This window comes from Camellia sinensis, chromosome 1 (genome assembly GCF_055761805.1).
Source record: "Camellia sinensis isolate YWXY chromosome 1, ASM5576180v1, whole genome shotgun sequence".
Taxonomy (NCBI): Eukaryota; Viridiplantae; Streptophyta; class Magnoliopsida; order Ericales; family Theaceae; genus Camellia; species Camellia sinensis.
In genome coordinates this window covers 126,931,392-126,955,440 of record NC_138961.1, presented here as the reverse complement: position 1 = coordinate 126,955,440, position 24,049 = coordinate 126,931,392, and the positions used below count along the sequence as shown (strand labels likewise).

General features: G+C 35.0%; 1 protein-coding gene and 1 long non-coding RNA gene across 2 annotated transcripts in view; both read left to right on the top strand.

The window, feature by feature from the left end:
- LOC114257187 (LEAF RUST 10 DISEASE-RESISTANCE LOCUS RECEPTOR-LIKE PROTEIN KINASE-like 2.1) overlaps nucleotides 1-2,538 on the top strand; it is a 41,066-nt gene extending 38,528 nt beyond the window's left edge. Inside the window, exons 5-6 of the mRNA XM_028196965.2 lie at nucleotides 584-610; nucleotides 1,257-2,538. Coding sequence (XP_028052766.2) covers nucleotides 584-610; nucleotides 1,257-2,365 — 1,136 coding nt within the window. The 3' untranslated portion in view covers nucleotides 2,366-2,538. The remainder of the gene's footprint in view (nucleotides 1-583; nucleotides 611-1,256) is intronic.
- An 18,310-nt stretch (nucleotides 2,539-20,848) lies between these two features.
- Nucleotides 20,849-23,977, top strand: LOC145797232 (uncharacterized). The gene is made up of 2 exons (XR_014338503.1): nucleotides 20,849-21,200; nucleotides 23,501-23,977. It is a non-coding gene; the product is annotated as an uncharacterized LOC145797232 (long non-coding RNA).
- The last annotated feature ends 72 nt before the right edge of the window (nucleotides 23,978-24,049 follow it).

The following is a 24,049-nucleotide window of genomic DNA, read 5'->3' as shown; positions in this document are numbered from 1 at the left end:
TTAATATATAAACACACTTTGTAAATTAGGTTTCATTTTTTCTCAAGTTTCAAATTGAAACTTGACTTGAGGGGCCATAGGACTAATTACGAGTTTCATTTTAATGGCTTGAACTGTTTATTTTATAAGGTTTATATCATTCGTGAAAAAATTAAATTAGTCCTATAATTATAATTTTTTTATTTTATTAAATTTGTCTAAAAAAAATAAACGACAAATATGCTTTTTAAAATAGACTATTTATTTTTTGTAGTGACAATTACAATAAAATAAAATGTTACAATTTTCACATTAATTTAATTTTTTTAATATAAATAATATATACGAATAATCTTACAAAATAAACTATTGATATTATCGCAATGGGATGTAAGAAGCCCCACGGCCCCTCAAATTAGCCCAACCCTTGTTAATTATATTGCGCACTCTTTCATTTCTTTTTGCCACTCTCTGATAACTCAAATCTTCATATAAATATCATTATTTTTATGTGAGTAATGATAGGATTCACACCTGAGAGATATTTGGTAAAAATATTTATAAATCTCTTGATGTTGCTAGCATTTTTCTTTTTATCTTGCAGATCTACACTCGTTGCTTTTGTTCACAGGTACGAAGATCTATATCACTCTCTCTCAAAATTTATTTATGATGAAAAAAAAAATAAAAATGAATAAAAATATTATAAATCTATCTAAATAAAATACATGAAATTAACAGAAGATAATTTAGCTTACTGTAAATCTTTCTAACTTTATCTTGAACAATAGGAGAGACCACTAGACACAAAATAATGGGCAGATTGCCTTGTGATTTTAGAAATTATAAATATCAATAAAATTAATAATAAAATAAAATTTTTAATTATTTTTCTATAGAACAATAAAATTATCAGAATTGTTAATTGAAATATATTTATGTTTTCATTAAAAATTGTTAATTGACTTGATCAAACGGAAATGCAATTAGAAATTTGAAAAAACGAGATGTAGTTTTCAAAATTATAAGAAGTAATTTATATTTTAAAAAAATTTGAAGAGTTGTATTTGTAATTTACCCAAATTAGTAAGAAATTAATGTACAATTCTTAAATAAAAGGAAACAGGTAACTTTTGTCACTTTTTGGGATTCACTCACTTCTTTCTGTGTTCAAATGAACATTAATTATTCCTTCGTATAAAGAACTTACGCCAAATTCAATATGGCCTCCTTCATCCAACCTAAAGCAGGTTCTAACTTCCAATTTTCTCATACAGAACTAGGCCTCGCAGGAAGAGCTTTCTTTGGGATGCTATTTATGTTTGTGTTTTTAATCTATAAGTTTAGGAGAAGGCATTTGTCTATGTTCGACAACATTGAGGATTTTCTTCGAAGTCAGAACAATCTCATGCCGATTATGTACTCTTACTCAGACATTAAAAAGATGACTAAAGGTTTCAGGGATAAATTGGGTGAAGGAGGCTATGGTTGTGTGTATAAAGGAATGCTTCGAAGTGGCCATCCTGTAGCAATAAAGATATTGGATAAATCCAAAGCTAATGGGCAAGACTTTATCAATGAAGTTGCCACTATCGGAAGGATTCATCACATTAATGTGGTCAGGCTAATTGGTTTTTGTGTAGAGAGATCTAAGCGCGCTTTAGTATATGAGTTCATGCCTAATGGGTCTCTTGAAAAATACATTTTTTCTCAAAAAGGAAATGTCCACTTAACTTGCACGCAAATGTACGAGATTTCTCTTGGAGTGGCTCGTGGGATTGAATATTTGCATCGAGGTTGTGACATCCAGATCTTACATTTTGACATCAAGCCTCATAACATTCTTCTTGACGAGAATTTCACTCCAAAACTTTCTGATTTTGGGCTCGCAAAACTGTATCCAATAAATGATAGCATTGTGTCACTGACTGCAGCAAGAGGAACAATGGGCTACATGGCTCCGGAGTTATTCTATAAGAACATTGGAGGCATTTCATATAAAGCTGATGTTTATAGTTTTGGAATGTTACTGATGGAAATGGCTGGCAGGAGGAGAAATTTGAATGTCTTTGCAGATCATACAAGCCAAATTTACTTTCCTTCGTGGGTCTACGACCAATCTAGAGAAGGGAGGGACATAGAAATGGGTGAGACCACCGAGGAGGAAAGAGTGATGGTAAAGAAAATGATAATAGTCGCTTTATGGTGCATACAAATGAATCCCAGTGACCGTCCTTCAATGAACAAAGTTGTAGAGATGCTTGAAGGGAATGTTGAACTCTTGCAAATGCCTCCCAAGCCTTCTTTGTGTCCACAAGCGATGCCAGTTGAAGATCATGAAATGGACATGGATCTTGCAGAGTTGCCTATGCTATCCTCCTTGTGATCGCATAAATTCCATCACTGTGGATGTGTTGCACCTCAAGTTGTTTCATATAAAAAATTATGTGTTAGCAGGGAATTCTAACATCTCCCTCGTATAATTGAGGTAGTCTTATTCCAACACATGATTGGACAACTATGCCTCATTGAAATAAATTTGTGTGAAAACTTTTTATATGGTTGAGATGTCTCTCCATGTGTTGCATTTCAATTGCTTGAAGACTTTCTTAGTTAAATTTACATTCGTCACATTTTTGCAAAGATATTCTATGAGTTATAATGTTCACACCCCCCCCCTAAAAAAAAAAAGCATATTTTATATAGAATGATATGATTGATATGTTGTCCCAATCACTTTAAAACAAAGAACTCATGAAGAGACATTTTAATTATGAAAGATAATAATAAAAATCACTGCCACATGATTCTCGTGAAAGATTGTACATACAAATTAGGTAAGAATGGGGCTTTTCCATTTCTATTCTGTGATACATATGGGTTTTTTATGTTTTATTAATTGTTATTTTGTAGGGATATTGCTTTGACACCATATGACAGCACATGAGCTTTGGATATAGTTTCTCAAACTCTTATTTCAAATGTGTATAGACAATGTATAAGATAAGCAAACAGCTTAACCTGCAATGCCATTTACTCGAAGTAGCTTGAATTAGGCTCATGTAAAAGATAACTAAATTATCAACTACACTTTAATCCGAAGTAGTAAGTTTCTGGAAAAAAATAACAATATTGTGTGTGTCAAAATTTGATCACACAACCAAATCGAATCCTCCTCCAAAGATTCTATGAACAAAGCCGAAGAGCATATACACTAGATGGAATCCACAACCTGAAACAAGGAACATAATAACTTATCTGGTTGTTCTCAATCGGGAGGGCACTTCGACGATCAAGTCAGTATCTCTCAGATAATCACTAAGTATCAACTCCAGCAAGCAATTAACACATAAATAAAAACATATATTTCACCCACGTGGGTGCCTTGTTTTATATAGAACTAGTGCCCACCTCATCCTATAAGTCATACTTCAAGCGGCCATGGCTCCCCTGCCTTGGCTCAATTGCTTTGTGTATACTACTACTTCTTTATATCCATTTCCATATGTGCATGTGTATTGGCCCCCAAGTTGATGAATGTTATATTTTCACCCCACTTTCTTATTTTTTTTATTCTGCTTTTCACTCGAATAATAATTCCATGTACATTCTATGTGATAAAGTATTTATGCTGTGTTTTGATTTGTTAAATATAATAATTATATATTTTGTATATCATACATATCATATTATATTCATTATCATACTTAGTATAACCATACTCACTATGATATAAGTATAATTACTATATTTAACATGATTAATGGATTTGGATAGAGATTTAAAAATGGAAAGAAAAAAAGTATGTGAAATATAAATAAAATAGGGGGAACTATTTGCAAATAGGGAGTTGAAAAAAATTATCAATGTATGAGGGATACAAGTGTGTCTGTGATAGGGTCCAAATGAAAGACTATGGAAATGCTTACACCCCTTCATGTATTGGTAATTATTTTTTCCTTCTCCCACCTATATATAGTTCTCCTAATAAAATATACAATAACCACATTTCACACACATTTTTTCTTTCTCTTTCTAAATCCCTACTCAGATTCATGAATCAAACACAGCCACAACCTTAGTATAATCCACTTTCATGTTTCTAAATTCTTTTGTTTGATGTCTCTTGTTGTTACTCTCTCTTTTCTTTTTTTTCTTTTCTTCTTGTGTTTTATTCTCTTTTCCAACTCCATAGCAAAACAATTATATTATGATGATTATATTTTTATACGTAATTTTTATAATAATATTATACATTAATATAATGAGTTCTATAATTCATATTTGTTGCTAATGCAATAATATTATTTTATTTGATAGACAAAATATGATAAAATCTTATATTCTCTTTTTCTTTTTCGTAAAATTTTTTTTTTTTTTTTTATTTCTTGTATAGTGCTTAGTGCTTACGTGAGTGGTTTTTCAAAATAAAAAATGCAATTTGGTAGGTATATAAAATTTTAATTTAAAATATAAACACATCTACATTAAATGAATGTTTTTATTTTACATTTTAGCCCCCAAGGATAGAATCATGGTTGTGTCCCTGAATATATATATATATATATATATATATATATATAATTATATCAGTGATGTCATGTTAATTGGATTAGTTTCATCACACCATGCCATTATTAAATTGTTAGAGACTAGGGAAGTCAAATAATAGACTAGAGGATTTGAGGGAGGTGGTTGGCTTGAGAATTTTAACATCTTGGTACAGGGGAACTTTTTTTTGGTCATTGTCTACCTCAAATTCTTCAACATCTATATCTTGGACCAATTAATTTGACGTTTCCAGCAATTGTTTTGAATTGAAAGATATAAAATTTTGGAAACTTGATAGAATCAAATTCTTCAACATCTACATCTTTTCTCATTTTTTTTTTTCCCCCATCAAATTATTGTTGAATATGAAACCTTCGATTTTCTAGAAATAGTGCAGAGACCATCATGCTCACATTATATTATGGAATTCACTTTTGATGGGTTTGTAACTAAACTGTGATGAGGAGTTTAAAATAGTCAAATAGCGTTTACTGAGGAGTCGATTGTTTCTCCATTGTATCTAGTTATGAGCAGAGCAATAGAGAATTCTTGATTTTTGAGAGGCTTCTAAGCCTGACTTTAACATTTAACCAACTAGGCCTTTCTCTCTAGTTCTACGATAACTGCCAATTGTTGTTCAATCTGTCTTCCATGCCTCATGGCATTTGTAGTCGCAAAAGAATTAGGAAACATGTTCATGTTGTTTGTTTCTCCTGCCAGCATTTGAATCACATATTACATGAAGGACGATTTATTGGATTCCATTGAATGCACCAAACCCCATGATTGTTAGCTTTTTCGCTATTTTAGCATCTCCATCTTTGTCAACCTGGATCCACAGCTTCTGTCCTTGTTCCAAACTGTTAATAGATCCACTCTGGAAAGTACATTTGGCTAGTGTTTTCAATTGTAACATCATTCTTTCTCCCTCCAACCATCTCAAGCAACAACGTTCCATAACTATAAACATCTGACTTGTAGCCTTGTAGGGTACTTTCCCAAGGTTCCTACATAACACTTTGGGTATAACCCATGGTCCCCTTAGTAGCAGTCATGGATACAACACTTTGCTCCTTGGAACACAATTTGGCTAGGCCAAAATCAAAGATCTTCGGATGAAAGTTTTGGTCTAACAAGGTTTAATGTCGAAATGGAGGATTCACTGATCACACCCTTTGTGAAGATATTCAATCGCTTTAGCTATGCCTAGAGCAATATCTAAATCCTTTCCCAACCAAGGAGGTGGTTCTTGGGGTTCTCAGGAAAAAAATGTACTTTTCTAGTGAATCGTTTGGTAGGAACTTGTAGACAAGAGCTCGGGCAAACCCATCAGCACAAAACCCAACCAAGTATACAATATTCACATGGCAGATTTTCCCAATTGTTCCAAGTTCATTGATGATGTCTTCCCCATTTCCCTTGGAATTGTTGAGGACCTTAACAGCAACAAAGATTTCATGTGAAAGAGTTCCTTTGTACATGGTTCCATAACCTCCTTGGCCTAATTTTTTCATAAATTGATTTGTGATCCGTTTAATATCAGCATATGAATATCTTGTGGGCCACTGAGATGTGTAATCCTCCAAAAAAAATTCAACTAGAAAAAAACCTACAACTGCATCTGCGTATATATAATGTACAGAGTGAAGAATCCTTAGCTTACTATTGCATTGCTAGCGTCAAGTGAAGGCTTAACATATGTCTTTACCTACGACGTCTAGTTTCTTTGATACATCTGCAAAAGATAATGAAATTATTAACTTCTTGTCCTCTTGACGCTTGTGGTGTTGTTAAGAAAATATGCAATTACTGGCATTTATTTTTCAAAGTCGCTTGAGTGGAAATCAAGCACCTAAGAGATCTGAATTCTATTTTATTTTTTTCCAAGTAAAATAATTCATTGAAGAGACAATAAATTATGTACGAAACATAAGGGCCAAGCCCCTAGACACCCTAACCATCTACTAGCAATCGAACAGAACAACATGATGATCTACGCCAATTATCAAAACTATTTTTAACATGTTTCCAAGAGTTGACTCTAGCGTTAAAATCTTCAATCAACTTGATTATGATTGCCATCTTATTCTTCTTTTGATTGAATGTCATGCTTTCTCTCCCACCATAGTAACCAGCAAGAGAGAGTATATATATCAGATTTTAAAAAGATGCCTAAATGTTAAGATTTCATAATTTGTGATATTATGAGATTGATTCTATATTGTTATGAAAGTAGAGAGAGAAGAGAAAAGAGAAACTCTACATTGAATTGAATGAATAATACAATAGGAGAAGCCTGTATATATAGGTAGAAAGGAAACCTAGATAGGTACAAAAAAAGATAGAGATAAGACTAGAAGGAGATAAAGATAGAGAGAGATACAATACAAATAGATAAGATATATTTTTAATAATATACAGCTAACATCCCCCCTCAAGCTCAAGATGGTAAGTCAGATATCAACTTGAGCTTAGAGAGGAGATCAGAGAAGCGGCCTGGAAGATGAGCTTTGGTGAAGAGGTCGACAGTCTGATCAGCAGAGGTAACAAAGAGAAGACGAATATGGCCACTGGTAACATGCTGTCGTATGAAGTAGCAATCAATCTCAATATGCTTGGTGCGATCATGGAAGACATCGTTATGGGCAATCTGAATAGCACTTTGATTGTCACAATAAAGGTTGGTGGCAGCTGAATGAGAAACACCCATGTCAAAAAGAAGCCAACGAAGCCACATAAGCTCCTGAGTAGTGTCAGCAAGAGCACGATACTCAGCCTCGGTACTAGAACGAGCAACAAGGGTTTGCTTCTTGCTACGCCAGGAAATGAGAGAGTTGCCCAAAAAGAAATAGAACCCAATAGTGGAACGACAATCAGTATGATCCCCTGCCCAATCGGCATTAGAAAAGGCATGTAGCTGTAGAGAAGAGTGAGGGGAGTAGTGAAGACCATGAAACAGAGTTCCTTTGAGATAGCACAAAATGCGAACTAGAGCAACATAGTGTGGAGAGTAAGGAGCAGTCATAATTTGACTAACAATGTGAACAGCATAAGCAATATCTGGATGAGTAACTATGAGATAGACAAGACTACCAACTAGCTGACGATATAAAGTGGCATCTGACAATAGGGGGCCGTCAAGAGGTGTAAGACGAGTCTGAGGATCAACTGGAGTAGTGACAGTCTTGCAATCGGTAAGGCTAGCACGAGCCAAGAGATCAGAACTATACTTGGCCTGGGTAAGAAAATAACCAGAGGAATCTTGAGAAATTTCCAAGCCAAGGAATTAGCTAAGTGCACCCAAATCTTTCATCTCAAACTGGCGATAAAGAAACTATTTGAGACTAGAAATACCCACTATGTCATCTCCAGTGATAATCAGATCATCCACATAGAGGAGAAGGAGAATAGTACTGCACTCTATCTTACGGATAAACAAGGCAGAATCACGGGCACTGGAAGAAAAACCAAAGTCACGAATGGTAGAGCTGAACTTGGCAAACCAGTGGATCTTGTTTCAAACCATACAAAGCATGGCAGAGTTTGCAAACCTTGTTTGAGGGAATAGAAAAACCAGGAGGAGGTTGCATATAAACTTCCTCAGTGAGATCACCATTGAGAAATGCATTCTTGACATCCATCTGAGAAAGGTGCCAGTGGCGAGCAGCAGCAACGGCAAGTAAGCTGCGAACTGAAGTAAGACGGGCAACATGAGCAAATGTTTCCTCATAGTCAATCCCATATTCTTGACTAAATCCCCGGGCGACAATGCGAGCTTTGTAACGCTCAATGGAACCATCAGAATGAGTTTTGATCTTGTAAACCCATTTGCAACTAGCAGTACGCTTTCCAGGAGGAAGATCAACCACATGCCAGGTATGAGTTTGATCGAAAGCCTGCAGTTCATCAGTCATAGCTTGTTGCCAAAGAGGGTTAGAAGAAACTTCTTGATAAGAAATAGGTTCATGAGAGCAAAAGGCAGTGGAACCAACAATATAATCACGGAGAAGAACAGAAGGTTGCCTTACCCGTGTAGAATGACGCTCAGGTAGAGGAGGAACCTCAATGGAAATAGGTTCCAGAGGAACCTCCACTGGAGATGGAGAAGGCGTAGGGCCATCAGCTGACACAAGATCCTTAGGATGGACGATAGACGTAGGCAGCTGTGGAAGCATGGGGCCAGAATCTACATCAAAGTCATCAGAAAACAGATCTATAGAAATATTAGTGAAGACCGGTAAGTGGGTGGACTGTGGTAGATGAAACTTGGAAAGCGTAGAGAACATTTTGTGTTCCCAGAAGACTACATGACGGGAAATATGAAGACGCTTGGAGATAGGATCCCAACAATGATACCCTTTATGTTCGATACCATACCCCAGAAAACAACAAAGACGAGAACAAGGTTCGGGTTTAGTGTGTTCATGAGACTGAAGTAGAACAAAACAAGAAGAACCAAAAACTTTAAGAGTGGTATAGTCAGGAGGAGAACCATACAAGCGCTCAGAAGGAGAAGTGTTAGCTATTACAGGGGTGGGGACACGATTGATGGTGTGGATGGCAGTGAGGGTAGCTTCCCCCCAAAATTTTTCAGGACAAAAATAAGAGAGCAGAAGAGCTCGAGTAGTGTCTAGAATATGACGGCGCTTTCTTTCAGCTCGTCCATTTTGTTGGGAAGTGCCTACACAAGATCGATGAAGGAGAGTACCATGAGCCCGAAGAAAAGAAAGAAAATCAAAATCCAAGTACTTCTTAGCATTATCAGAACGAAAAAGCTTAATAGTACGAGAAAACTGAGTACGGACCATAGCAGAGAAATCATAGTAAATTTGTTTAAGTTCAGAGCGATTTTTGAGAAGAAAAAGCCAAGTATAGCGAAAAAAATCATCAACAAAAATCACAAAATATCTGGACCCCCTCATGGTAGGTATGGGGGAAGGTCCCTAAATATCAGAATGCACAAGATCAAAATGAGCAGTAGAAATAGAATTACTTTTATTAAAAGGTAATGCAGGTTGTTTAGCAATTTGACAAGATAAGCAATCGACATCTTTAAGACAGACACAACCTAACTGACCACTAGAAATTAAAATTTTCAAACAACTAAAAGAGACATGTCCTAAGCGATAATGCCAAAGTTGAAAAGAAGGCATAGTAGATGCAGCAGGAGCAACAATAGAGGATTTGCGCGGACTGCGAAGATGTATAAGCTCGAATAGACGTCCATGCTTACGGCCTATCCCAAGGATTTGTCTCGTCTGAGGGTCCTGCACCAAACAACCGTTAGCAGAGAAGGTAATAGTTAGACCAAGTTCACACAACTAACCAACAGAGATAAGGTTCATTTTAAGAGAAGGAATATGGTAAGCATCAGAAAAGACACAGTGGAAGTAGAGATTTGGCCCATATAACTAACAGGCATATGAGAACCATCAGCAGTATGTATAGTGGGAGCAGAAGAGGATGATGACAAAGAAAAAAATAGAGTGGAGTCAAAAGTCATGTGATTATAGCAAGCGGAATCAAAATACCATGAAGAGTTACCTCAGGTTACGGAAAGAGCAGTAGAGGGAGGAGTACCAAATTTGTGGAGCACCTAGTGGATAATGGACTCAACATCATCCATAGAGAAGGAAGGAGCAGAAGAACCCTCAGAGGCAACAGCAGCAGAACGAGAACCGTGACCAGATTTAGACTGAGACCCAGAACGAGAAACCCCTTTCTTAGATGAAATAGTGGAGGGAGCTCGAGGACAATTGCTTTGGAGATAGCCTGGAGCAGTCTTGTGACAAGTCAAGCATTCGCGAACCTAATAGTGAACAAGAGAACGATTTGCTGGCAAGCCTCAATTACAACAATCAAAATACCATGAAGAGTTACCTGAGGTTACGAAAAGGGCAGTAGAGGGAGGAGTAACAAATTTGTGGAGCACCTAGTGGATAATGGACTCAACATCATCCATAGAGAAGGAAGGAGCAGAAGAACCCTCAGAGGCAACAGCAGCAGAACGAGAACCGTGACCAGATTTAGACTGAGACCCAGAACGAGAAACCCTTTTCTTAGATGAAATAGTGGAGGGAGCTCGAGGACAATTGCTTTGGAGATAGCCTGGAGCAGTCTTGTGACAAGTCAAGCATTCGCGAACCTAGCAGTGAACAAGAGAACGATTGGCTGGCAGGCCTCAATTACAACAATAACTGCATATGATTGGCTGTGAAGATAAGGAACTCTGAGAAGGTGGTGTAGCAAGAACAAAATCCATGTCTTGAGATTTGAGACTCCTAAAACGAGTCTTCTCTGAGAGGAGTTTAGTAATGGCTTGCTCTAAAGTGGGCAAGGGAAAACGATGGAGCAAGGAAGCACGTACAGGCTCAAAAGTGCTATGAAGAGCTATAAGAAACTGTAATAGTCGCTGATGATTTTGATAAGTAATAAAAAGTTGTGCATCATCAGAATGAGCCCATAGAGGTTCAGAAAGAGCGAGTTGATCCCAAACAGACGACATCTGGAATAGAAAGTCATTGAGAGACTGACCGGGTGCTTGGCGCATGTGATGAAGAGTCTACAACAGTTGATACTGATGAGCATGTCTAGTGGTCTGATAACGTTCCTTTAAGAAATCCCAAATTGCTTTGGCAGGAGAGGCAGTGGTCTGATAACGTTCCTGAAAGTGTCCAAATTGAAGGTTGATGGAAGGAACGGAGGTAGCCCGGAACCATGGAAACAAGGATGGACTAAATATGCAGAAGCCAGCAGAAGCCAATCGAGGACAGAACCAAAAAAGAAAAAAAAAATTGAGGCTAGGAGAGAACCCTAGGCTCTGATACCATGTTATGAAAGTAGAGAGAGAAAAGAAAAGAGAAACTCTATATTGAATTGAATAAATAATACAATAGGAGAAGCCTGTATATATAGACAGAAAGAAAACCTAGATAGGTACAAAAAAAGATAGAGATAAGACTAGAAGGAGATAAAGATAGAGAGAGATACAATACAAATAGATAAGATATATTTATAATAATATACAGCTAACATATATCTAATGATTGAAATATCAAAATTTTCAAGAGCCTTACTGGTACTTCATTTATAGCCTTTGTTTGAATACCTTTAGGATCCTCAGTTTTGGGACTAGGATGGTATTTGTCCAGCTATTTATTGACTATTATCTTTTACGCTCTGTTTCGAAAACATTTAATACAAAAAATTTTTTTGCAAAAAATATTTTCTATAGAAAACGTTTTCCTATGTTTGGTTACGTTCTTTAAACTAATGTACTAATAGTTGCATTAGTGGTGGTATTAGTGGTGGCGACCATGGGGTGGATGTGGAGGTGGAGGTGTTGAGCTGGTGGCGGTGGCGATGGTGGTGGCGGCGGCGGGAGTAGTGGTGTGGTAGTGGCAACGGTGGTAGTAGTAGTGATGGGGTGGAGGTGGTGGCAGCAGTGGTAAACACATAAATTGTGCAAATGGGGGGCTAAAGGAAAATTATTTAGATTTTAGAGGAATTGAAATGAGATTATACAGATTTTTGAAATCAAAATATCAATTTATTTTACAAAAACTCAAAATGACATGAAAGTAATGAGATTTTTCAAAGGTTTAGAGTGACTAAAATACTAATTTATTTTATAATTACTAAAAATTGCATGAAAATAACAAAAAATTTCAAAATTTAGGATAGCAAAAGTAAAATTATTTAGATTTTGGAGGGGTTAGAGTAAAATTATATATATTTTGAAGTGGCCAAAATGCAAACTTCTTTTATAAAAATTCTAAATTGCATGGTGAAAGTGTAATTTTTCAAACGTTTGGGGGCCGATGGCCATCGCCCACTACAACCTGTGTCCGCCAATGGGTGGTGGTAGAGATGGTGGCAGTAACGGCAATGACGGTGGTGGTAGTGGCAGAAATGTAGTGGTATTGATAAAATTTTAGTGCAAAAAATGTTTTTTGCCTAAATAAAGGGAGTGTTAGTGAAAATTTTGAATTGTCATTTGTAGTTTTTTTTTTTTATTTTATGTTTTTCTTCATTTTCAATGCTTCTGAAGATAGAGATTTTCTTTCTTGATTATTAAAGTTATGTTTGAATAATGAATTTGGACAATAATTTGAAAAAGAAAAGAAAAAAGTGAGGACAATTGAGAAAAAAAATTTAACTTATATTTCATTCATATTTATCTTACTTTTTCTTTCCCTTTCTAAATCTCTATTCAAATTCATCATCCCCCAGAAATATATATATATATATATATATTGAGAAATATATGAAGTTATTTGTTTTGTGGATAGGCACAAAAGATGATCATAAAGTTCAACACAAGTTTAATCAGTATTAGCGAGGAACTTGGCTTCTCCAAATCCATGAATCCTAGGATAAGTATCTTGGAGGCTTGGCTCTTTGTGACCTGGTGATTGTGGAATGGAATCAATATTCAATAAGACATTTTCAGTTAAGAATGAATTTGTTGTTGCTGTGTTAATAGGAATTCATATACAAATGAATTGAGAAAATCATTTTCTAAGTTTGATAGAAGGCAAAAGAAATTGTAAGCCTTGTGCTCGAGTGTGGCCACTATGAACTTCTGTTGCTGGGAGGTGTAAAAGTCACAAGTAAAAGTAAGTCAGCGGAAACAATCTACACCTTCCTTGGGCTTGTCAAAGTATTATCATGTGTCACTGATGATGTGGTATCAGTGTTGTATTAAATTTCATTTGCCGCAATCCAATTTCAATCACAACAAAGAGAAGAACTCCAATTCCAATTCCAATTCCAATATCAATTTGGACAACTTCAATACTCCCCTGCTAACAAAGTTTGTAATTTTTTTAAGTTGCCCAAATTTAAATTCGAATTAGAAATCTTCTTTTCTACATGAGCATTACAAGGGATGATAACTTTCTCTCCCCTCCTGTAGATTTTCCTTGCCTTGATGACAAAATGGGATGGGGATGAGTTTTGCTCTCCACCCCAATTATATTTATACAATGTTTATATAATTTAATGTTTTTCAATATAACAATATTAAAATACAAAAATATCACACTTAACATTTATTTTTACTTATTTATCTATCATTGCATATCATTTAATACTCATTAATTATAAATTATTATCCGTAATATATTATGTTATTTTTAATTTTTATTAATATTTTCATTATTAAAGTTATGAAATTAACCCACTTCCATCCCACCCCGCTGTCATCACCTCCTTGATTTATCCCGCCCCAATATGATATTGGTAAGGGCAGGGCGTCCCATTGCTATCCCTACACATAACTTAGGTCTCGTTTGGAAAGTAATAGTTTTAGTCTAAAAGTTAAAAAATTACTAAAAAAGCCGAAAAGACTATAACCTATACCAAAAAGTCAAAGATTCCATTTTCTCTCTATTTTTTGCACATCTTTTCGTAAAAACCCAAAAAGTCATTCCAAACATATAAATTTTTTTTTTACCTTATATTTTAACCAAAAAGTCAAAAAGTTACTAAAATAGCATGTTCCCAAATTAGACCTCACAATAACATCTTGCTAGCTCCATCAACTATGGAAAGAAATAATATAACAATAACATTACCTTACATAATGTCACCAATCAATAAAAAGTCACAAATATATTAAGTGAACAATTCTTATCCCTTATTAACCCAACAATGTAACATACTACTGCAAATCCAAAATCAGCATATGATGATAACGTTGTGTCCTATGTTTACTCGGGCATAGACATACACAAATGTCGTAATTAAATCACTTAAGGTATATCATATACAACTAATAATACCACAAATATCATAACTAAATTACTTTCAAGTCACATAACTAAAAAAAATACGATAGGTCATAATCAAACATCGCATAACCAAATCTGATTTGGTCATAACCAAAATAATAACCATAATAGGTCATAATGTCATAACCAAATCATAACTACGAGTCATAACAAAACACTACTTGGAAGTATAACTAAAAATCTTTCCGGTCATAACAAAAATAAAAATCACAAAATATCATAATTAGGTCATAACTAACACGACAATGAGTTATAACCAAGTCATAACCAATAACACAATAAATCATATCCAAAGATCACAACCATCTTTATATGGTACACACCTGAAAAAGAGGGGTGTATTATAGAATTTCCCCAATGTATACTCATAAGTGGAATCTCTCTTTTTCTCTCTCGCTATGAGTCACTCCATGTTTTCCGGAGGGGGGGGGGGATGCTTCTCTTGGCGAGGTAGACAGCCCTTGTTCTTGTCCTGTTTTTTGCAAATGGCCATGCTAAGAAGTCACTACCACTGTGACCAATCTTATTATTCTTCATGTGAAAATATTCATAATATCACCCACCCCTCTAGATTGAAAGGCAATCCAGAAAACTGCGGGGACAAGAAGTATGAACTGGAGTGCTTAAATAATTGAACAATTTTATACTTACTAGTTGGATCCTAGATCCGCACTCGCTACGTACATAGGGATTGTGTCGCAGTTGCAATGCTTATTACCGTGTGGGGGTCATGTCGCAATTACAATGCTTATTTAGAAGACCTATATGCATAAAAGACAAAATTCTCGTGTCAATCTGTCCAAATTGTGCTGTGTGTAATGTGTACATAAAACACATTACACACAGCACAAGCTTTGGAAATTAAATAGATATGTCCATAAAACACATTGTGGTTTTCAAGTCTTGCCTACAAATTTCATGCAAGATCTAAGAATAATAAAGAAAAAGAAGGAACAAGGCAAGGTAAGCACAAGACAAATCAGTATTCAACAATGCACAAAAGAAATTAGTAATGCATGAGAAATAAAAGCACATGCAACAACCAACCACCTCTGAACGGTGGCAGTGCCAACTACAAACAGCAAAGTCCTTTCTTTTTTTTGTTTTAACTCATCCATTTATACGTGTTTATAACAGTCTCAACTAAGAACGGTATTATGTTTTGTAACAAGAAGAAGTAGCACATTTGAGTTGAACAAGTTATTGAAATTAGAGCCACAATTCTGGAAAGTCGAGACTACTCGTGTTCAGGAAATTTGGCCACCCTATGTACTTCAGCTCAAATGATTTCTTTTTTAAGAGGAAGAATTGCAAGTACATTACTCGGAAAATTCCTTCGTCAGAGTTATTCGAAAGGGCTGCTTAATAGGTCATCACCAAAGCTCAATTCATGATGATCTCTTCCTGCAAATGTAGCATATCTGGTGCAGAAATACAACGCAAGAAAATAATGAATATTTGCTCTAAGAATCTGCCATGATATAAAATGAAAAAAAAATTATCCATAGTCAATACATGAGTTGACATAAACCAGTTACATTTATAAAGACATAATTGATTGCATGATCTTAGTAGCTAGTAGCTACACCCCCCATGGAATTTCAACAAATTTAAAAGATAATATTAATACAAAGAAAATGCAAAATGGCATGCATCTCCAAAAACTGAAGGAACAAAAACGATCACCTATTAAAAGCATCAAGTTAAACTTACACCTATATATTTATAAATTTGAATTCATCTCTTAATAACAATAACTACACTAGGGGCAAAGTTCAAAATTTCGCGGAAAAATCATAATAATAATAAAATAAAAATAAAACTATTCAGTTCCCTATCACTACACTATCCACTAAGGGTCTATGAAGCACAGGTACTTCAAAAATGTTGTTGTACAAGTACTGGGTACAGGTACGCGTACCGGTACGACTGCACATGTATCGGGTACGGCAACAACATACCAAGTATGTTTTATACAACCGGTACGTTGTGGGTACACCATGGGCATGCGGTTGGGTACGTCGGGGTCAACAAAATTTTCATAATATTTTAGGGGCACCGGAGCAATTAATTTTTGCCCATTTTGAAAAATTAAATAAATATAGGGGTGTTTAGTAATAATGAAAAACATAGAACGGATTATTTCTATCATTTTGAGTTAAAACCCCAAACCATTCGAAGAACTAGTGAAGTCGACTTCCATTTGAAGAATAGAGTGGTTGAATCTGTTGAGAGTCATCACTAACTCTCCTCACTCTCTAGAATCTTCTCTCTAGAATATTCTAGAAGTTTCCACATGAATCTAGAATACTTCGGAAAGATCTAGAAGGTACTGGAAAGACCTAGAGAAATCTAGAAGATTCCAGAATATCCTAGAAGGTTCCGGAACATTAAAGAAGTTTGGAGAAAACTAGAGAAATTTAGAAAGTTCCGAAAAGTTCCGGAAAGTTCTAGAATATTTTAGACAATAATAGAAAGCTCTAATATATACTAGAGTAATCTAGATTGTTCTAGAGTGTAAGAAAAGTATGAGTGTATTCTAGAAAGTTCTTCAACTAGTATAAAAATGAGATGAGTGCATGTACTAAGAAATTGGACAATTGGACAATTGAGTGAAAGAAGAGTGAGTCCAAAGTGAGTGGTCAAGCACTATCTAGTGTAAAGTGTCTCAAGGTCTTGTGTGAGAAAGACACAAAGTGTGAGTGCTTGAATGTATGTGTGAGTGGATAAATGGAGTGTACTAGTGAGTGATTGTATACAAGTGTTTTGTGTACTAGAGTGTTATCAATAAAGGTTGTGTTTCTGGGTCCACCAGTGTGTCAAACTCACAAAAAGAAAAAAAAAAGAAAAAAGAAAAAAAAATGTATTTTAGAAAGTACTATTATATACTAGAATAGTTTAGAGAGTTCTAGAATATAGGAAAGTATGAGTATATGCTAGAATATTCTAGAGGGTTAATAATAGCCCTTGGATCAAAATGATCCTAGCCATCCATTGAGGAAGTGGATGACTATATAAAGAGAAGTGACCTCATTTCGAAGATATAAGACACAACAATCAAAAGTGGAGTCAAGTGCTTGAGTGTGAGTGATTCCAAATGTGAGGTGTCCTTGAGAGTCTTCTTGTATACTTGAGTGTATCTTTGCATCTAAATAAAGATTCACTTTTGTATAGCCGTTGTGTTCTAACCCAACAATTTGGTATCAGAGCAAGGCGGTCAAGGACCATTTTCTTGAGTTGATCGTGCACAACTTAAGACCGTGGAGCTTGTGGATTAGTGACCACACTTACTTGGTGAAAGTGCAGGAGGATCACACCAAGTCACGATGGTAGATCTTGTGAACACAACGAGTGGAGTCACAAGACTCAACAACAACAACTACCAGAGTTGGCAGAGTCGTATCAAGTCCTACCTTGAAGGGCAGGATTTGTGGGAGGTTGTTAATGGAAATGAGACTGCACCACCTTTCACGGAAAATGCCGAGGCACTCCGCAAATGGAAGATCAAGGCCGGAAAGGCAATGTATGTGCTTAAGACAACCATAGAGGATGAGTTGCTCGGGCGTATCAGGAATGATGACACACCCAAGGCAGCATGGGACACCTTTGCATTATTGTTTTCAAAAACAAATGATGCCTAGCTCCAATTTCTAGAAAATGAGTTAATGTCTACCACTCAAGGAAATAAGTACATAAGTGAATATTTCACAAAAATTAAGGATCGATGCCATGAAATTTCAGATCTAGATTCTAAAGAAAATATTAATGAGGAAAGAAAGAGGAGGATCATTATACATGGGTTAAGGTCCGAGTATAATGCATTCATCACAGCTATAAGGGGTTGGCCAATTCAACCATCTCTTATAGAGTTGAAGAATTTATTGGCCAATCAAGAAAGCCTATGCAAACAAATGGTTGGGGTCTCATTGAAGAAAGGAGGCACTCTTCAGTAATAATGATAGAAGGGGTGGACCAAGACATGGTGGACCAAGACGGCCTAACTCTACAAGGCCAAAGAAAATGAAGAACACGCCAAATCACAGCAGCAGGATGGGAGCTCTCAAATAGGGGGAGCTTAATCTGGCAGTAACAACCATGATCGACGATCCTCAGCACCCTGGCAACATAACATAGAGTGCTACAAATGTGGAAAGAGAGGTCATTACGCAAAAGATTGTCGTTCAAAGAGAAGGCAAGAAGAAGGTAATTGGTGACATTTAAAAGTCACCAAGACAACAGTGAAGAAGAATGAGATTTCCAAGCTTCATGTGCAATGTTCAAGACCTTGGAACCACGTTACTTAGAAAAACAACCAGAATTTGAAGAAGAATGGGATTTTGAAGCATCTCCTACAATGTTTGTGGCTACTCAAGCAGATTCAGAAGAGGGGCTAGACTTCGATGAAGGCGTACATGAGCAGTGCAATGCAGTTACCAAGGACATGGAGGCACACTCTATCACAGATGAGTCGATTCTTGCAATTGAGTCTCAGTCTTCAACATTTAAAGATCCAGAAGCTCACCTACCAGAGAAGTTGGAGGAGCAAACAGAAGAAGAAGAAGTTGAAGAAGTGATAAAGCTACAACAATCAATATTTGCAAGGCAATGTCAACACAATCCAAGGTGTGCTGATGCAACCTTTGCTAAGATGGATGATATAAAGGAGTCAATAACATTTCAGGAAACAACAAAATTTAACAATTAGAGGAAGATAATGAAAGAGGAAGGTATTGCATCAAGTTTTGTATCATGGGTAAGGGTGTGTTTGGCTATAAAGTTGGGTTGAATGGTTTGATCACTTGGATATTAAAGCAATACATTAATCTAATATAGTGAGGCTTTTGTGGGTGTATGTAACTCGTAAAAATATTAATTTATTTGAGGTTTTGTTTATTAGGTTTTGTTTATTAGGTTTGTGTGATTAAAGTGGTGGAGCTGGGTGTTTGGAGTTGGTGTTGGAATATTGTTTCTAAGCATTTGGTGTAAGTAACCCTCTATCACTGTTGGTTCATTTTTATTCCTATCGAATCGTTTAAAATCATAAATATTTATTTATAGCCTTCATGTTCTTTTAAAATAAAATATGGGTCAAGTATAAAACAACATCGAATATTATTATGAAAATTATTTGAATATTTGGTGAAACTATTCTGAAAATTGTACCAAATGTTTATTCTGAAAATATCGAATATTTTATTTAAAAGTTGTGTATTGTTTGAATGCAGAACATCACTCTAGTCTGACTATGATTTGGACCCTAGCCAATGGGGGTTATTTATTGGCACAGAAACTAGTTTCTTTCGGGGCTTTACCACCGGCCTATGTGTGGTTTTGGGCCTTGTCACGGGCTAGTGACCGTAGTCACCAAAACTTGGGTTTTGTGAATTGCATCATTGAACCATTTGAATATCGAACCATCAATTTTGAACAACGAAATTTCATCGAATTACCTCATTGTCTTTTCAATTAAAATGTATTGCTACACTGTTTATTTTCAGCTACGAAACCATCTTACAAAATAATTGTTCATTTATTGAATGGTAGCGCAAATATATTTATTGGTTATCCACTATTTCTTTTTTGTATACTTGATCCAGCTAGCAGTGATGGTTGGTTATTTACTGGGCTGTCTAGCTTACTCTTATTTTATTTTATTTTTTCTAGATTCTGAGAAGTAGAGTTGCGCGGGATTTTTACTTATGGGAGTGCCGATAGTAGGACTATGATTTAAGTATTTGGATTATTATTTTGTTAGTGGATTATATTAGTTGACTTGATGGACAATTTCATATGATAAGAATCATTTATTTTTATGGGATTTAGCATTATGATAATTAAGGATTTAATTTGAGTATTTTACATTGTGGGTTATGTGATTGGACTCTTAGCCTTGCATGCTCACTTAAATGAGTGTGCAGCATTGTCACGGAGCTTGGGGCGTGACAAAGATAGAGTCGAACCTGGCATTTAGTACTTAAGCCCAAGGATCGAGATTGTATATTCGGCCAAGGACGTGATGTTCCATGGAAGAATAAATCATTTCAAAAGAGAGAAGAAAATATTGGAACAGATGGAGACAAAGTTTATCGAGGTAGAGGACCAGGGTGCAGAAATACTCACGAAGAGTTTCTAAAACAATGTGGCATGGTTACATAATCTAGAATGAGAGTTAGTGCTAAGGGGGAGTGTTGAGAGTCATCACTAACTCTCCTCACTTTCTAGAATATTCTAGAAGTTTCCACATGAATCTAGAATACTCCGGAAAGATCTAGAAGGTACTGGAAAGACCTAGAAAAATACAGAAGATTCCAGAATATCCTAGAAGGTTCCGGAACATTAAAGAAATTTGGAGAAAACTAGAGAAATCTAGAAAGTTCTGAAAAATTCTAGAATATTTTAGACAATAATAGAAAGCTCTAATATATACTAGAGTAATCTAGATTGTTCTAGAGTGTAAGAAAAGTATGAGTGTATTCTAGAAAGTTCTTCAACTAGTATAAATATGAGATGAGTGCATGTACTAAGAAATTGGACAATTGGACAATTGAGTGAAAGAAGAATGAGTCCAAAGTGAGTGGTCAAGTACTATCTAGTGTGAAATGTCTCAAGGTCTTGTGTGAGGAAGACACAAAGTGTGAGTGCTTAAATGCATGTGTGAGTGGATAAGTGGAGTGTACTAGTGAGTGATTGTGTACAAATGTTTTGTGTACTAGAGTGTTATCAATAAAGGTTGTATTTCTTGGTCCACCAGAGTATCAAACTCAACAAAATCTACCCTCCATCGAAGACGACACTGCTAGTTGACAGTGAATCTACTCTCCATCTGCGAGTTCCTCTTCTTCTTCTTTGATTCTTCTTCCTCTTTCTTCTTCATTGGTGAGTTTTTTTCACTCCAGATTTTTGTTTCTTCGATTCTTTTAGATTCTTCCTCTTTCTTCGATTCTTTTTTCTTTAGATTCTTCTTACTCTTTCTTCTTCTCATTCATTTTTTAGATTTTCTTTCATATTTCCAATTTGTTTCATGTACATATATATATATATATATTTTACATTTTTTTCCCACAAAGCAACTGAAATTTGATGCAAGCTACAACCTTATTCAAAAAAATTAGGCAATGTAAAATCAAATCACCCACTTTGTGCCCTTTCTTCTTACTGTTGTAGTCTTGTATTGTAGTAGACATTTAGAATTATATAAAATAAAAGATAAAAAAAAAAATTAATTGCTTTCATCATAGTATTGATGCTTTTAAATTGCTATTTGAAAATTACAGAAGTGAATGAAGTGAAAGAATTCACAACTTCTTTTATTAATAATGGTTATAGGAATATGAGTTCATGAGGAAGTATAGGTGTAACTGCAAGTATTGTTAAATGATTTATTTTTTGATTTTTTAATTATGATATTAAACTTTGATTTGTATATTGGATGTTTAGCTATAAATTTAAAAAAAAAAATTAATGTACCCCAGCCGTACCCGTAGCTTTTTTTTTTTTGAATATGCCATATCGATGTACCCGTATGGTGCCCATACCCGTACCCACACCCGTGCTTCCTAGCTAAGGATACTATAAAATTTAAATAGACATTATATTCAAAAGAATAGTTTGGATATATTTGTCAATTCAAATTCATCTTTTAATAATAACAACTTTAGCTAACTTCTATGTGAGTGATTTTTATGCCAATCCAACAATCATAGCAGTGACTTTAAAACAGAATGATCCCAATACCAATTTCAATTAATGAAACAAAGAAATAAAAGCATTGTTGTCAAGGAAGAAAATCTTACCAACTAATATTTTGATATCTTAGAATGGAGACATCATTTTACAAAGTCATTTTCTAAAACAAAAACAGAGAACCAAAAAAAAAAAAAAAAAAAAAAGAGGGGGTGTGTTTGAGAATTTGAGTCTCTCAAGATGTCCTCCCCTTTCCTCAGTTAAGCAAGAACAATGACAAGGAACTTGATCAGTATGGTAGTCAGATGTGATTTTGGGTTCTATTTTTTAATTATGAACTTTTAATCTATCTATCTATACTATACTATAGCTTATTTAAAACATAAAATCATATAGTGAGGTGAATGAGATTTACAGCCAAGACCTTCGGTCTGGGAAATAACATTTTTACCACTAGTGCAGCACATGTGTGCTTTTAGAACAAAATCAAAATACATATTTCTCATATTTAACAGCTAGCAAATATGTCTGTGTGAAAGGTTATCTGTTATGATGATATTTAAGTGCTTGGTTTTGATAGACTTGTTTTGAAAATGGTGGTTTGTAAGCTCTTTTTTCATTCTGTGCTTTGTTAAATTTGATCTTTATATTGATGGTATGATGGGTTTTTAGTTTGCTTTTGTGGGTTAATGTATATACACACATGTTGGTTTGCTCTGAAATCACAAAGCTCCATTTGAATTGTTGTTTTTGAAATTGGTTTGTGGTTAAACTTGATAAATTGTAATAGATTGATCGTGTATGGAGGTTCGAACAGAGAAATAATTAGGATATTCATGTAGTTATTTCAAATTTGTCAATGTAATGATAGATTCTATTAAGGATTTTACTTCTATAAAGACTATCACTCTACATTCAATATCTAGTATTCTTATAACTTAACAAAGTTAAGCCTATTTATAGTTTTCTTAATTTCTTTTCATCTGTTCCATTGATATTCGAGTCCATGGAAATCTGATTTGGTAAGAATAATTTGTTTATGTCATTAAGCACAGTCTGATCTATTACTTTCATATGCTGGGAAATTTTGTGTACAAAAATGAATATGGAAGAAATATTTTCCAATATATATTATTAAGAAATGTTCATTTACCTTGGTTTTTGTCGGTTTGTTCTAGTCATATCAGTGTCGGATATCACCTTGTTCATATTCTGTCCTATACACTACTTAAAACAGGAAGCCTCTATCTGAATATTCTTGCTTTCTCGATTTTGGATAATCTTTTAACAACCCAAACCAACCCAAAAAAACAAAAGGGGAAAGTGTCTTTTGGGTACTGAGAGCAGGTGGACAAGCAAATTAGCCAAATCCAATTATCCAAATCATGTTGTTAAACTTTTTTTTTATTGAGACATATTGACAAACACTTACTATGCATCTACTAAACATAAATACATGCATGCAAATAACATAGTTTGATATTGTGCAACAGACCATAAATATGAAAATAGGGATATAATTACCAGGATTTGCAGCGGTGGAACCAGAACGTTGGCTTGAACAGCGTTACAGGAGCAACTATGCCGACAGTAGCACAGTGTAAGAATAAAGATTGGGACCCCTTTTCCCCCACCCCTTTTGACCCCCTTTCTTTTTTGATTGGTCACTTTTTCTTTTTCTTTTTCTTCTCCTCCTCCAATCACCATCCACCACGTGTGTGTGGGGTGGTGGGGGTTGAAATTTGAGGGAGTTTAAATCACTACTGCACAGTGTAATACCAATTCAACCAAGAAGAGATATATATATATATATATCATAGGTGTCAACTCGGGATTTGAATTGTAAATCGTAAATATTCGGTCACTTTTTTAAAATTACTTAGAAAAATATATTTACACATTTAGATGTTAAATGTATTTTTCTGAACATAAAATATTTAGATTTAAATTAATAAAAATGTTTTTTTGAATGATGATTGCATAGTTTAATAGGTAAGAAGTTAACAAAATTTTCTAGGTAAGATCATCAACTTACCTTTTCC